Source organism: Anser anser (assembly GCF_964211835.1).
Source record: "Anser anser genome assembly, chromosome: 3".
Taxonomy (NCBI): Eukaryota; Metazoa; Chordata; class Aves; order Anseriformes; family Anatidae; genus Anser; species Anser anser.
Genome location: NC_139722.1, coordinates 90,628,339 through 90,640,647, shown reverse-complemented (window position 1 = coordinate 90,640,647; position 12,309 = coordinate 90,628,339). Strand labels below are relative to the sequence as shown.

Below are 12,309 nucleotides of genomic sequence, written 5' to 3'. Positions count from 1 at the left end.
ATGTGTTTGAGCCTGAAGAGAAGTGTTCTTCAGTACTCTGGCTCTGCCACACAGGAACCCAAAGAGTGCCTGTGTTCTCCGACCTTCTCACTATATATATATATTTTTCTTCTTTAATGTACACTAATCCCTTGACAGTTTCAAGGTTTTTCTAGGGAAAAGACAAGAATATTTGCTTTGTGAGGAAGCCACAAGGAACTTAGTAACCTGTATGGTAGCGGTTTCTCATGAAGAGAACTCTGTTCTAGCACAAATAGACTAGCCTTACAGCAGTAAGACACAAAACAGCATATTCAGGGTATTAGAGAAGGTGTTGGGTTGATCTGGTAAAAAGAAACTGAAGGCTGAGAGGTTACAGCCATTTGGCAAGTGAAATAACATCCAAGATGTGTGTTTCAGTCCATGACAAAATGAAATCTCTACATTTTCTAAAGGAACGGTCAACCTTGGTCATTATTTCTGTGGTTGTGATGGTAGATGGTAGATGGTTCACTGGTAGATGGCAAGAGGAGCCCTGCTGAGCCTGAGGTGTTTAGGGTGAGATTTGCTTCTGCTGCTGCTCCTCCACTGTGCTCATCCCTCCTGGTGGCACCCCCACAGGTAAATGAGACCAGAGCTGGGGCAGGTGGAACAGACCCTGCCAGGACTTACCTTCAAAGCAACCCTGCTTAGCAGCATGCATCTGCCAGCAGCAGCGTGCCCTGTGCATCTCCTCCATGCGTGATCTAACATGTCCAGTGCCAGATCCTGTATAGGAGCTGACATGCGGGCATGCATTCTCGAGTGATGACTCCCTCCGACCTCCTCCCCACTCACGTGATGCAATTACCAGGGTGTCTCTTTGTTCCGGACCTTTGACAGTTCAGAGGTCTGCAAAGGGTTGAGTGAGATTTGCTTTGCATCAAGGATGAAAAGTGTCTGAGAAGACAGGATGACACCTGTCTATCTATAAGATGTGGAAGATTTTAGAGGCATGAAAGACTTGTACCCGACCCCTGCATAAACAGAGTTCCTTCCAACAGAGGAAATAGGTTCCTCTGTAGACCAAAAGGAGAACAAAAAAACTGAAAGAATTATAGGCAGTTTGTTTTTCAGTGAAATGCTTGCTGTTTTCTGCTTCTCCTATTCTGAAGCACTATTTTTTGAGAAATACATTTGCTTCAGCGAGCATACTTGGGAGCCTTGACCCATGTCATTGCAGCCACTGTACTCAGCTGAGCCCTTTCGTGGCAGGTTGGAAAGGCAAAACAATGCACCATGCCAGGCTCTGAACATGACAAATGTTCTGTTAATTATTGCTGCACATAGCAAACTCTCAAGCAGGAACATTTCTGAATAGAAACTGCAGTGCCCAAGCAGGAACAATGCATGGAGGCGGACAACTTAAACAGGACAGAGGAGTGATGTAAAAGCTTTCCCCTCCTGTAGTATTTGCAATGTCCATTCTTTATCTTTGCAGTTCGGTGGGCACAATGGCTTTAGGGGTACTTCCCAGCAAGGAAAAAAAGTAAAGATCTCTACTCCCCCTAAATAATCCTTAATCAAAATTCTTCCACATGCAGAAGTATAACACAAGATTTGTGTGTTATCTACAGCCAAGCTGAGGTTTAAGTAGAGCTCAAGTGCTGTATAAACTGTATCATGGCCATGCGCACAAGGAAGAACTTCACTCGGTATTGTGCTATGCACAACCCTGTGGTGAGAATGTCCATACCATTCTTATCCTATGTATCTGGCTCCACTATCTTTTCCGTTGGCCCAGCAAGTGTTGGGATTACAGCGGAGGCAGTTTATCCAGCCAGAAGGCAAACTGACTGCAGGATTGGCCACAGACAGGAAACGGTGAAAAGAAAAAGAATATGAGAACATTTCAGAGTTTAAAGGGAATAAGTTGTGTGCCAGAAGCTCACCCCAGAAGAACAATAAACCTTTAGAATCTGGAGGACTGTAGAGGACTTTATAGCTCAGCTTTGTGAATGTGGCATTTTGGCTGATGGTTTTGCACTTCGCAGGTGGCCTGTGCGGGTTTCAGTGGTTTTTCACAGGTGCTTAGAAGACAGTTTGTGAGTTCTGATATATTGCCTGGAAGTGACCTCCCATATGTGAGATAATAGTGCTACAGAAAGACATGATCTCTTGTGTCCTGCATTCCTGTTCATGTATAACCTCCCACTCTCGTATCATGTTGATGGTTTTAAGAAATATAAATGTGCTGGGAGCAGGGAAAGTTCTACTATTATTTTTTTCCCCTCTGAGACTGCATAATGTCTGCCTTTCTGTGGAGCTCAGCTTAAAAATTGGATCAGGTGTGCTGGAATCTCTTATCGTATCCAGTCTGTTTAAAACCAGGCATAAATGGTGTAAAGAGACTGACCAAAAAAGGCAGAGAATTGGATATGCAGCTTTCAAGCTAGTTCAGCAGAATATCAGAGTCATTTTTTCCATTGTTATTTGAATGCTCTCATTACTGCATGGTACGGTGTATTCTTTGGAAAAGAAGAGGAGTGCATATGGGGGAACAGATTGGACAGTGTTATAGTCTAAAGTTATTTGCTATTCACTCCACAAGGTACAACTGAAAACATAATTCAGTGCAGTGACTAACTGAAGAGTACATATTGCTTGGGCAAACTATCAAGCTGCTAGTGTGAGCTCTCACCAATGCACGACCCTTCCTGTAGGCTCCAATGCCATCTTCCTTCACAATGCCCAGCCATCCCCTGCTATAACATGATCCCCACTGTGCCTTGCCAATGAAGGACCATAACAGCTTTTCCCACCCTTCTGTATTAGTGATGTTAGGTATCAAAATCTGTTCTCTGCCTTACTTATAAGCCCCAATAATGTCCTTCCCACACTGCTCTGTTAAGATATGCCAGATTTCCACACATTATCATGATAATGGGTATTCCAATTTTAATCTTTCCACATTGCTCCCCAAGCAGATTTGGATGCCAACATTGCAGCATGCCCTGCAAGCTGTCCAACTATAAAGAAGGGCTAAGGAATTTAATCTCTGTAGATTTCATATAAGGTATCTGAACACTCCACCAGAGAGCTGCAAAATACCTCACTTCCCACTGCTGAGAATAATTATTTGTTAGTTAATATATTATTGTGTAACTAGGGCCTTTCCCAGCATTAGGAGGAAATTTGAGAGGCAGGTCTTCAGCTGATATATGCGGGTTTAATGATCTTGTCCCAAGTGCTTGTAAAACTAGTGTTGAGACAAGCCCAAAACTAAATGAGGCCTCGTTTAATAAGCAAGGCTGTATTTGCACTAGGCGGCCCAGCAGAAGAAAGACATTTCTGACAGTTCTTGTATTCAACTGGCTGAGACATTGCATGTTTGTTATGCTTTAATAGCGCTGTGTCAATTATCAGTTCCTTTAGTTAAAATGAGAGTTGCATTGTCATCTGTTTATAATAGACACAAACTGAAAAAACATACAACACAGTTAACGTCAACCGTCAAGTTCTGGTGGCTTCTGTTTAGTGAAAGCAATGCAGTTTCTTCAACCCAGCTAAGAAAAATGATGTTTGTGGTAAGGCAGAGGTGGCAGTCGCGTTGTCTGTTGTACTTGCAGTACAGTAACTTCAGCAAGACAACCCTAGCCTGTCCATGTGCTTGTGACACAATGGCTGTAATGCAAGACTCTAAGCTCCAGACTGCACTTAGGCTTACCTTGGAAGCAGCACTGGGGCTGCAGATTCTGCAGGACAAATTTCTGTACTCAAATACGGGCTGCTGTAATCAGATCTCTCATGAAAATTAAGTGCTTCGGGCTGCTTGGTATATTGCCAGTGTAACCTTAACTTGGGCAAAATGTTGCTGCTCCTCCTCCCCTGTGAAAATTTCATCACAAAAGATGATGATGCAAATTGCTTTATAGGATCACAGACACACCTTCTATTAACTGTGATTGTCACTGAATTGCAAAAGATTGGGGGTGAGAGTAGGGAGTGAAGCAAGAGGAAAAGCTGAGGCAGACCAAGAGGCAAGCTCCCAGCCTGGGGAATCTATCGTTGCAAGTATCCCCTGCCAGTGAGAGTTTTTGAGCAAAGGCTGATAAACTGTGCAAGTGTTTACAGATTACATTATTTGCGTAGATTCCTTGTTCCAAAGAAATTTTAAATACATGCAAGGAAAGCACTGACTTTTCTCTCCTGACTGAAGCATTGCCTTCTACAGAGTTCACCCATCTCCTTACTGACTCAGCCTTTCAAATAACTGAACCATGCTATGTAGTTTTTATTTCCTCCTCCTCCCCTTTTCCCCTTCTCTCTTTGGCAAAATAAATAACTAATATTCAATGGGAGTGAGTTGTGAAACCTCTAACAGTCTGCTAACCATTAGTTTCTATAACCCTTGTTGGCAATGCAATATACGCTGGGGTCTTCTGGCCAGCTCAGACACTCCTCTTGAGAGAAAGAAGCAGGTACGGGTGTTCACCTCCATTTGGGTGCCTTACAGAGCGCCACCTCAGTTCATCTTAAAGTTTCCTTCACCTTTTGTCTTCTCTCCCCCTTCCCCACCAATTGCTCCGAAGATTTTCACAATTTTAGCAGATCCTTAGGTGTCGTTAAAGGTTGTCTATTCACATACTCTCTGCTTTTCCTCAACTCTGATTCCTGTCAGGCCTCTCCCACACCTCATTGCTCCCACACCTTGTTCCGATCTGAGTTACCAGGAATTCCCCAAGAGCTCCTGAAGGGAACACCGCTGTCACATGCAGCAGTGTGGCCAGTTTTAATCTGCTTCCTTTCACACACTGCTTCCCAGTTTCCTCAGATTTTGCTCTGCTCTGAGACCAACAGGGCCACTGGATAGAAAGAAGAACGGAGCAGTACTAACTGCTACACAAAATGAGGAAAACCTTCAGCAGCTGACTTGCCTTACCACTCCAGTCATGGATTATCTTGTAATTGACTGTGACCCCACAACGCATCCCGGCAAAGCCAATGAGAGCCTAGAGCATGGTGTTCACCTTGAGACCAGGCCCAGTGTAAGTTAGAGCCTGCAGGCAGCTTTCTTGCCTGCAGCCGTGACAACAACCTGGTTGTTGACTGAGGCACTAGAACCAGGTGGAGGTTTTCCTGCTGTTCTAACTTTAGGTTGCCTCCCTAAAGTCATATCTACTGGTGACCTGGCTTGCTTGCTACTTCTGCACTGGGTCTTGGCATGTGAAAGCCACCATTGGAGGGCAACAAACCCTGAAATCCAAGTTCCCTCCAGAACTTCCTCATGTCTCCTGGTAATGGTCCAGGAGGCTACAAACTGTAAGTTATGAGCCACAAGCAGCTTGCATTGTGACTCTCATGCAGGACAGCTGTGGGTGTTACGGTTCAGCCTTTGCTGTCTTTTCTTCTGATACCACACATAGTGGAGGAGGGATCAGAAAGGACAATGTAATGTGACAAGCGAAGGGGTTCATAGGTTGCAGAGGTAGACTATGCCAGGGACTCAGCTTCAAAGGAAGAAGCACGTGCTTAGAGACAGCATGGGTCGTGACCCTTCTTCCATCACAAGATACCACACACAAAAACAAATAATGTCCATACAGAAAAATTCTTAAATATATATATTTCTTTAACAGCATGTAACCCACTCTCTCACTTGCTCATTCAAATTTTTTTTTCTTTTTTTTTTTTTTTTCCCCCAGCTATGACCCAGGCTAACCTAACAAGCTGGTGCTGCAGGATTTGAACAAATAGAATATATGATAAAAATGTGCTCCTTTTCAATGTTTTTGAGGTGTATAACTGTCCTCGCTTGTTATCTACAAGATTGTATTCGCTCAAGATGGATAAGAAAAGCCATCAACCTCTCTGCCTTTCCTCTGCTAAAATTAATGTGGCAACTTCTGTTTCTATAAAGGGAAGAAGTAGGTGGGAACAGCTCCTTGTAGCAGGTGGTAACGTTGACTAACAAAACGTGAGGGTTACATGCCGGCCACAGAATGGAGCCCAGCGTGGATGTGGGAACTGCCCGGTCCCACACAAGGGCCTCCATTGCACAAGCTGGCTTACAGACATGCCACTGAGCAACCCCAGTGGGGGACGGGGGAGGCCACGGCTCCTTGAATTCTGCCCTGTGGTCTGCCCAGTACATTCACCATAACACAGGAGAAGCCTTTTCGTGCTGTGACACAAGATGCAAGCAAATTTAAACTGGTTTGGGAAGCAAGACTCAGAGGAATGTTACATCCATATTACTGTACACAAATAGAATTTAACTCCTTCTTAATCACTCCAAAATAAGACCCGGCAGTGATGTTTTACATAACAAAATCACAGAATATTGCATTAATCTGTTGCCATGGTGCTCAGCCAGTCTTGAGCACACCATCTAGAATACTAACGTGCTCCAGGTATCGTGATGGTGAAACCCTGTCCAGAACTGAAACTATCCAAGCTCTTTTTTTTTATAAAGCTGTACTCTGAACTTTCCACATCACTGGCATGAATGTCCGAGTCAAGGACTATCAGAAGCATTTGGTACTACCAGCATTCAGCTGCAAGATTCAGGCCACAGGAAAGTCGAAATACAAGGCCAGAGTCTTTCTTTGTAAAATATTTTGAAGGAAATGAGGTTTCATCATCCAGTTGTGAAGATCCCAAGACAGCTGTGGATGGCTGAGGAGCAAGGCAGTCAAGGAAGTACACACCGAAAAAATGTTGAAATATCTGGACTTCCTGATGAAGACATTTCTCTCGAACACTGTGGGTATCCCAGTGCAAAAGAGACTGTCCAAATGTGTATTTTTCCTTGAACACATTACAGCCATTCCACACAGGTATTGTACTCATCACCAGTTATTCATTAAGCAGTATGACTAACATCTGTCATGTGGTGTTTGTTCACTCATTATCTGCCCATGGGTGAAGAAGTCTGTTGCAGTGGTATGTGCATTGTTTTGGTAAGGTTTTTATTCTTTTTTGTACTTAGAATATGTTACTGTATGTTCATGGTACACATGGGCACAAAATGTGCTATGTATAAATATTTAGTCCAATAGGTGTGAATGAACGCATGGAAAAAATTTTGAACTTTCTACAAATGTCTCGTAAAATTCTGTATCATCTGCACACCAGCCTTACCCTTTCTGTACACACCCAACTGTACTAAAGAAACAGAACTGCTAGTCACAATAGTACACCCCTCAGCTTACTTAAAACTATGGCTAGATGTGTAACACTTGAAAGCGATGTTGGAGGTGCCCAAATTGTGATGGATGAAGAAAACCGAAAGATGCAGAGTTGACAGCTATCATTTAGAACAGGGGCATCGACGAGCCAAAAATAGACTTCCAAGTGAAAAATAGCACAGGCTTGAAGAGACCTAATCGTTTTTCCTTGTTTGTACTCAGTTCAATACACAGTTTTTGACACTACATGACAGGTTCCCTTTGCCCAAATAATGTCTTCTATTTGCTCCATCTAAAACATTTTTTGACATTTATTCATTCATTTCGGGCTGTTCTAGGAAACATCTGTACAGCAAATGTGTCTTAGACATACAGCTTGGATGAAAGAGATTTCCTTTTGGACTGGACAGCCTGAATAATGACCTATGCAAATACTACAAATGATTGATACTTGTAGTATTGCTCACCAGAGTGCTATCTGCTGTTTCTCCCCCGGTTTTTAATGAGATTTAAAAGCCTTTGAGTGAATAACCCTAGACTTTTCATTAATTTAGCTAGCATGAAAAGCTGTGGGGCCTATGTGGCAGGTGCTGTGGGTTAACAATAGGGGTACTGTTTAATCCAAGGGAAACAGAGAGTATAAAAGGGCCATGAATAAAAGGATATGGGATCTTTTATGAGGTCAGGAGAGGCATTTTAAATCAGGAGGTGCAAAGAGAGGCCAGCTACAGAAACATTCTTTCTTGCCGCACTTGCTTGGACAGCAGCATGAAAAAATGCCTTGTAATTTGCTCTGCAGAAAAGAAGTAAAACACCTCATTGCAAGAAGTTTGTTGATACTGAGAGAATGACTACTAACTGCAGGAGTAGTTGGCTACTGTTCATTGGGGAATAAACTATTCTTCTAAACAGTATTATCCTTACCAGGATCATCTCTTTGGAACTTGGAGAAACACAAGGAGACAGTCTAACAAGTGCAATAGCATTTCAACACAGGGAAAAATGGTGTGTGATCTACAGGTTTGTTTGTTTTTAAACACTGACTGACTCAGTAACTGAGAGCACTAATTAAGCAATCAGTGATTGAGAGTTTAGAGTGGAAAGCAGAAATGTTGAATCAAAATTGCAAACAAACTTCCTATAAAATGCCTGAAAGCGCTCTCATCCATGCTTATATAATTGCAGTAGGTTCAGGGTCATTTGTGTCGTTCCTCATCCCTTTAAGATAGAGTTTCAATGGTATAAATGGGCCTTTAGAGACTCGGAGACAGATGGAGAAGAGTACATTTTCAAAATTTAATCAAATACCTTCCAGTTATGAAGCACAGATGTTCAGGGTCAGGAACACACAAGTGAAACACTGCTATAACGTGTCAGACTACTGTTCCTGCTGTTGGAATATCCTAACCACTTGCAGGTGATTCAGAAGAAGGTGCGAGAACACCAGAAGTAGAATTATATCATAGTTCACCCTATGGGAAACATCTTGCTTAATGCTTTCAGTCACTTGCTTTGAGTTTTTACATACCTTACCCTTTTTAACTTTAATCTTAAATCCTTAAGTAAGGCAATGATGGATGCTCACATTATTCATTTATATGGCCAATGGCTTTTCAAGTTTTGCAAAGCTCTTGGGCCAAATGATAGCACCTGGGAATAATTTTCCTGCAAAAATCATGCATCATGAAATCCTTCTTTTCCATTTAATTAAGAGTTCTGCCTTACAACTTCATGAAACACCCCCCACTTTTGCTTTAAAATAAGTTATTGTAATTTCCCTATTCCATTCATTATTTTTAAAATGTGTATTATGCCACCTTCTACTTGATCTCTTTTAGCACATAATTACTTTTTTTTTTTTTTTTTTACTACTACAGTTTGGCAATCCTTTTGTCTTCTTAATGTTGCCTTTACATAACTGGGGAATCCCATGCAAAAAAAGAGCGATGCTGATCACGTAACATGCTTGTGGATTTTGTGGTTTCTCCAGTCCTGCTTTTTAAGCTGCCAGGAACCTCTGGCAGATGTATTTTCATCAAGCACTGTACAAGCTAGTAGGAAGGACTGCTTAAGGGCCATGTAAATTTCTGTGGGCAGTCTCACAAGAGCATCCATTTGGCATGAGTCAAAGTTTTACAGATAGGTGTCTCTGGCTACCTCCTAACCGAGGCAGTTCCTTTGCCTTCCACATGTTCTCCTTTTTCCTTTCTCATACTTTGTTGTGTATTTTCTCCTTGTTTCCTTCCTCTTTCCAGTTTTCTCCATTTTCCCTCCCCCCATTTCAGTTAGGGCCACATGAGAATTTCAGCAGGCTAACCTCAGCCCTTTGGTGTGTGGACTCCAGCTGACATACCTAAGCACCTAAAAATCCTTTGGACACCTCTGCATTTTTGACCATTTTCTTGCTGTCCAGGGGGAAGAGGGCTAGGGGAGTCGGGGAATTAAGTTATGCCACAATAACAGCATTCCTAACACGAACTGCATGCACACCAGGAGCCCTTTGCCACGTCATGTAACACACAGCTCTATCTTGTCACTGACTTGATCTTTCTCTGACCATTCAACTCCACTTCCAGCAGCCCTGATGTACGACTGTGGAGGAGCGTGGCCATGAAAGGCTCCTGGGAAGGGCTCCATGATCACGGCAAGCTGGTGAACTTCACCCAGAGAGCTTGAACATCTCATGGAAACTCACAGGCCCACACGCATGGGTGCATACAGAAACGTGTGTTTTATTGAGTTTACAAAATGCATGATGGAAGGGAGATGCTGTTCTTGTGGTGAAGGGTCCATAACACCCACGGACAACATCCCGGGGCAAGGGCAAAGCCTGCCCGCCGCCCCCTCTTCTGTCCTCCTCAGAGCTGCTGCCACCTCTCCTCCAGCGCTTTGCCGAACGCCTTATTTCACAACCTTCCAGCGTCGAAAACGAAAACCTCCGGGGAACCTGGCAGGATGAGTCAAGTAACAGCGACGGTAACAAAAAGTCACTGAGGGAAGCGAGGCCGGGCTCACCTCAGCGGCCCCCACACTCGCTCCCAACGGCGGCGGGGAGGTCGCGCACCCTCCTCTGCCCGGCGCGGCCCCTCACGGGCGGGTGAGGGCCGGGACCGGGACCGGGACTGGGATGGGGATGGGGGATAGGGGTTAGGACCGAGATCAGAGCCGGGGCCATCCGGAGGCCGCACCTCGGGGCGCCCCGCCGGCCTCTCCCCCGCCCGCAGCCCCGCATGCGCACGCTGGGGCTGGGCGGAGGGGGAGGAAGCGGGAGGGCACCAAATTCAAATCGCTGCTGAGGAGGGAGGGGAGGGAAAAAAGAAAGAAAAAAAAAAAAAACGAAAAAAAAAAAACCACGGGGGAAGGAGGCAAGCCGGGGGGAGAGGAGAGGAGCGGAGCGGAGGAGGAGAAGTGAGGGAGGAGGAGAGTGGGAGGGGAGTGTGGAAGGCTCTAAGGGAAAGCGGCAGCGGCCGGGAGAGGCGGCGCGGCGCACGGCGGGGCAAGGCAGAGGTGTCAGGGGCGGCCGCGGGCACCCACGGCCGCAACGCGGGGCAGCCTCCCCGGCCCGCCCGCCGCGCTCCGCCCGCCCGCCCTCCCCGGCCCTTTTCTTCCTCTCCTCTCTCCTCTCCTCGCCTCCCCGCTGGCGGCACCATGGTGGACAGGGGCCCCTTGCTGACCTCGGCCATCATCTTCTACCTGTCCATCGGGGCGGCGATCTTCGAGGTGCTGGAGGAGCCGCACTGGCGCTCGGCCACCGACGACTACAAGCGACAGAAGACGGAGCTGCTCAAGCAGTTCCCCTGCCTGGGCCAGGAGGGGCTGGACAAGATTCTGCAGGTACCGGGCTGGCGGCCGGGCGGGAGCAGGTGCCGCCGGGCGCCCCGGGGCGGGACCGGGACCGGGAGCGGGGCCGGGAGCAGGGCAGGGGCAGTGCCGGGCTCCCCGGGGAGAGCCAGCGGCGGTCCCGTCCCCGCCGAGCCCGGAGCCTCCTCGAGGAAAGCTCCGAGCCCCGGGGGCCCGCGATCGGGGCGAGGAGGGAGCCCCCGGTTCGCTGCCAGCCCGGCACCGAGGTGCTCGCTGCGGCTCTTGGCCCACCCGGAGGGGCTCCCTCCCTCGTGTGTGAGGAGGGGAAGGTGAAGCCGAGCGTCTTGAGCGTCTTCTGTTTGGGCTGGACTTTATTTATTTATTTCCCATGTTTTCTCCCCCGTACTGAATGCCCTCGTTGTGAGTTGTCAGGGCGCTGAGTGCAGGTCCGAGGGGTCAGTCGGGGCAGCTGAAGGAAAGTTCAGGCCGCCCAGGGATGAGCGCCTCGCACCCAGGGATGCTTGCAGCCCTCTTCCACTTCAGCCCAAAGACCTCTTTCTAAGCATGCGGAGCGGATTAATCGTCCTCTCCCTCTTATCTGGCAGAACGCCTCTTCAAATCTAATTATTAATGAATAGTATGTATAAAATCGCAGAGTAGTATAAACTTGGTTAGTGTCCTTTAATGGACGTGGTGTCCATTAAAAGATGGTGGCCAGCAACGGTGAACCGTGGAAAATAGGCTGCTTAGATACGCGGGGCTCCAGCAGTGGAAATAAGTCCTTTGGGACTTTATTTCAGAGATGTTTATATTGACTAGACCTCATGTTCATTGTGTTTCGGATTTTTAAAAAAACTTTATTTTTAAATTCGCTAAAAAGTCTACTAAAATGCTAAAATACAGAAGATGGGGAAAATGACTCATGACTGTTGGCGTAATTGATACTGTGCAAGCTTAGAAGAGGGTATGGTTCTTGGTTCTAAAAGTTTGTGGTTTAAGTCTTCATCCTTCGGTTGGTGGCTGCTTTCTGTCTGCTTCAGATAGCAGAGCTTTCTGTTGGCAGTTTCCTTGTTGTTACCGTCTCAGTACCCCCATTAAATACAGTGTTGTGGTATGGAGTGGAATGGTGGATGGAGGCTTGAAATTGTGGAGGGATGTCGGGAAAATGAAAGACGTGCTGTGCTTTCGAGGATGCCTTTGCTGTACTGGAATCTCACTGAAATCTTAGTCTAGGTTATCCTAAACCTGTCCAAGATCCCCGAGAGAAAAACCTTATTTGGATTGGGGTGTACCTTAAACCTAGTGTGCTTGACTTGCTGTAGATATCATTCAGAATCCAGACTCTCGCTCAGTTTAGGAT

The 12,309-nt window shown here is 46.0% G+C and overlaps 1 protein-coding gene and 1 long non-coding RNA gene across 2 annotated transcripts in view; one reads left to right on the top strand and one right to left on the bottom strand.

Annotated features, from left to right (window-relative positions):
* Positions 1 to 9,858: 9,858 nt before the first annotated feature.
* On the bottom strand, positions 9,859 to 10,961 carry LOC310896482. Its single transcript, XR_014581534.1, has 2 exons — positions 10,823 to 10,961; positions 9,859 to 10,095 (listed from the first exon to the last, which is right to left on the bottom strand). It is a non-coding gene; the product is annotated as an uncharacterized lncRNA (long non-coding RNA).
* The window catches only part of KCNK5 (potassium two pore domain channel subfamily K member 5), a 39,493-nt gene continuing 37,703 nt past the window's right edge, over positions 10,520 to 12,309 (top strand). Inside the window, exon 1 of the mRNA XM_083828798.1 lies at positions 10,520 to 10,982. Within this exon, the coding sequence (XP_083684924.1) occupies positions 10,797 to 10,982 (186 nt within the window). The 5' untranslated portion in view covers positions 10,520 to 10,796. The remainder of the gene's footprint in view (positions 10,983 to 12,309) is intronic.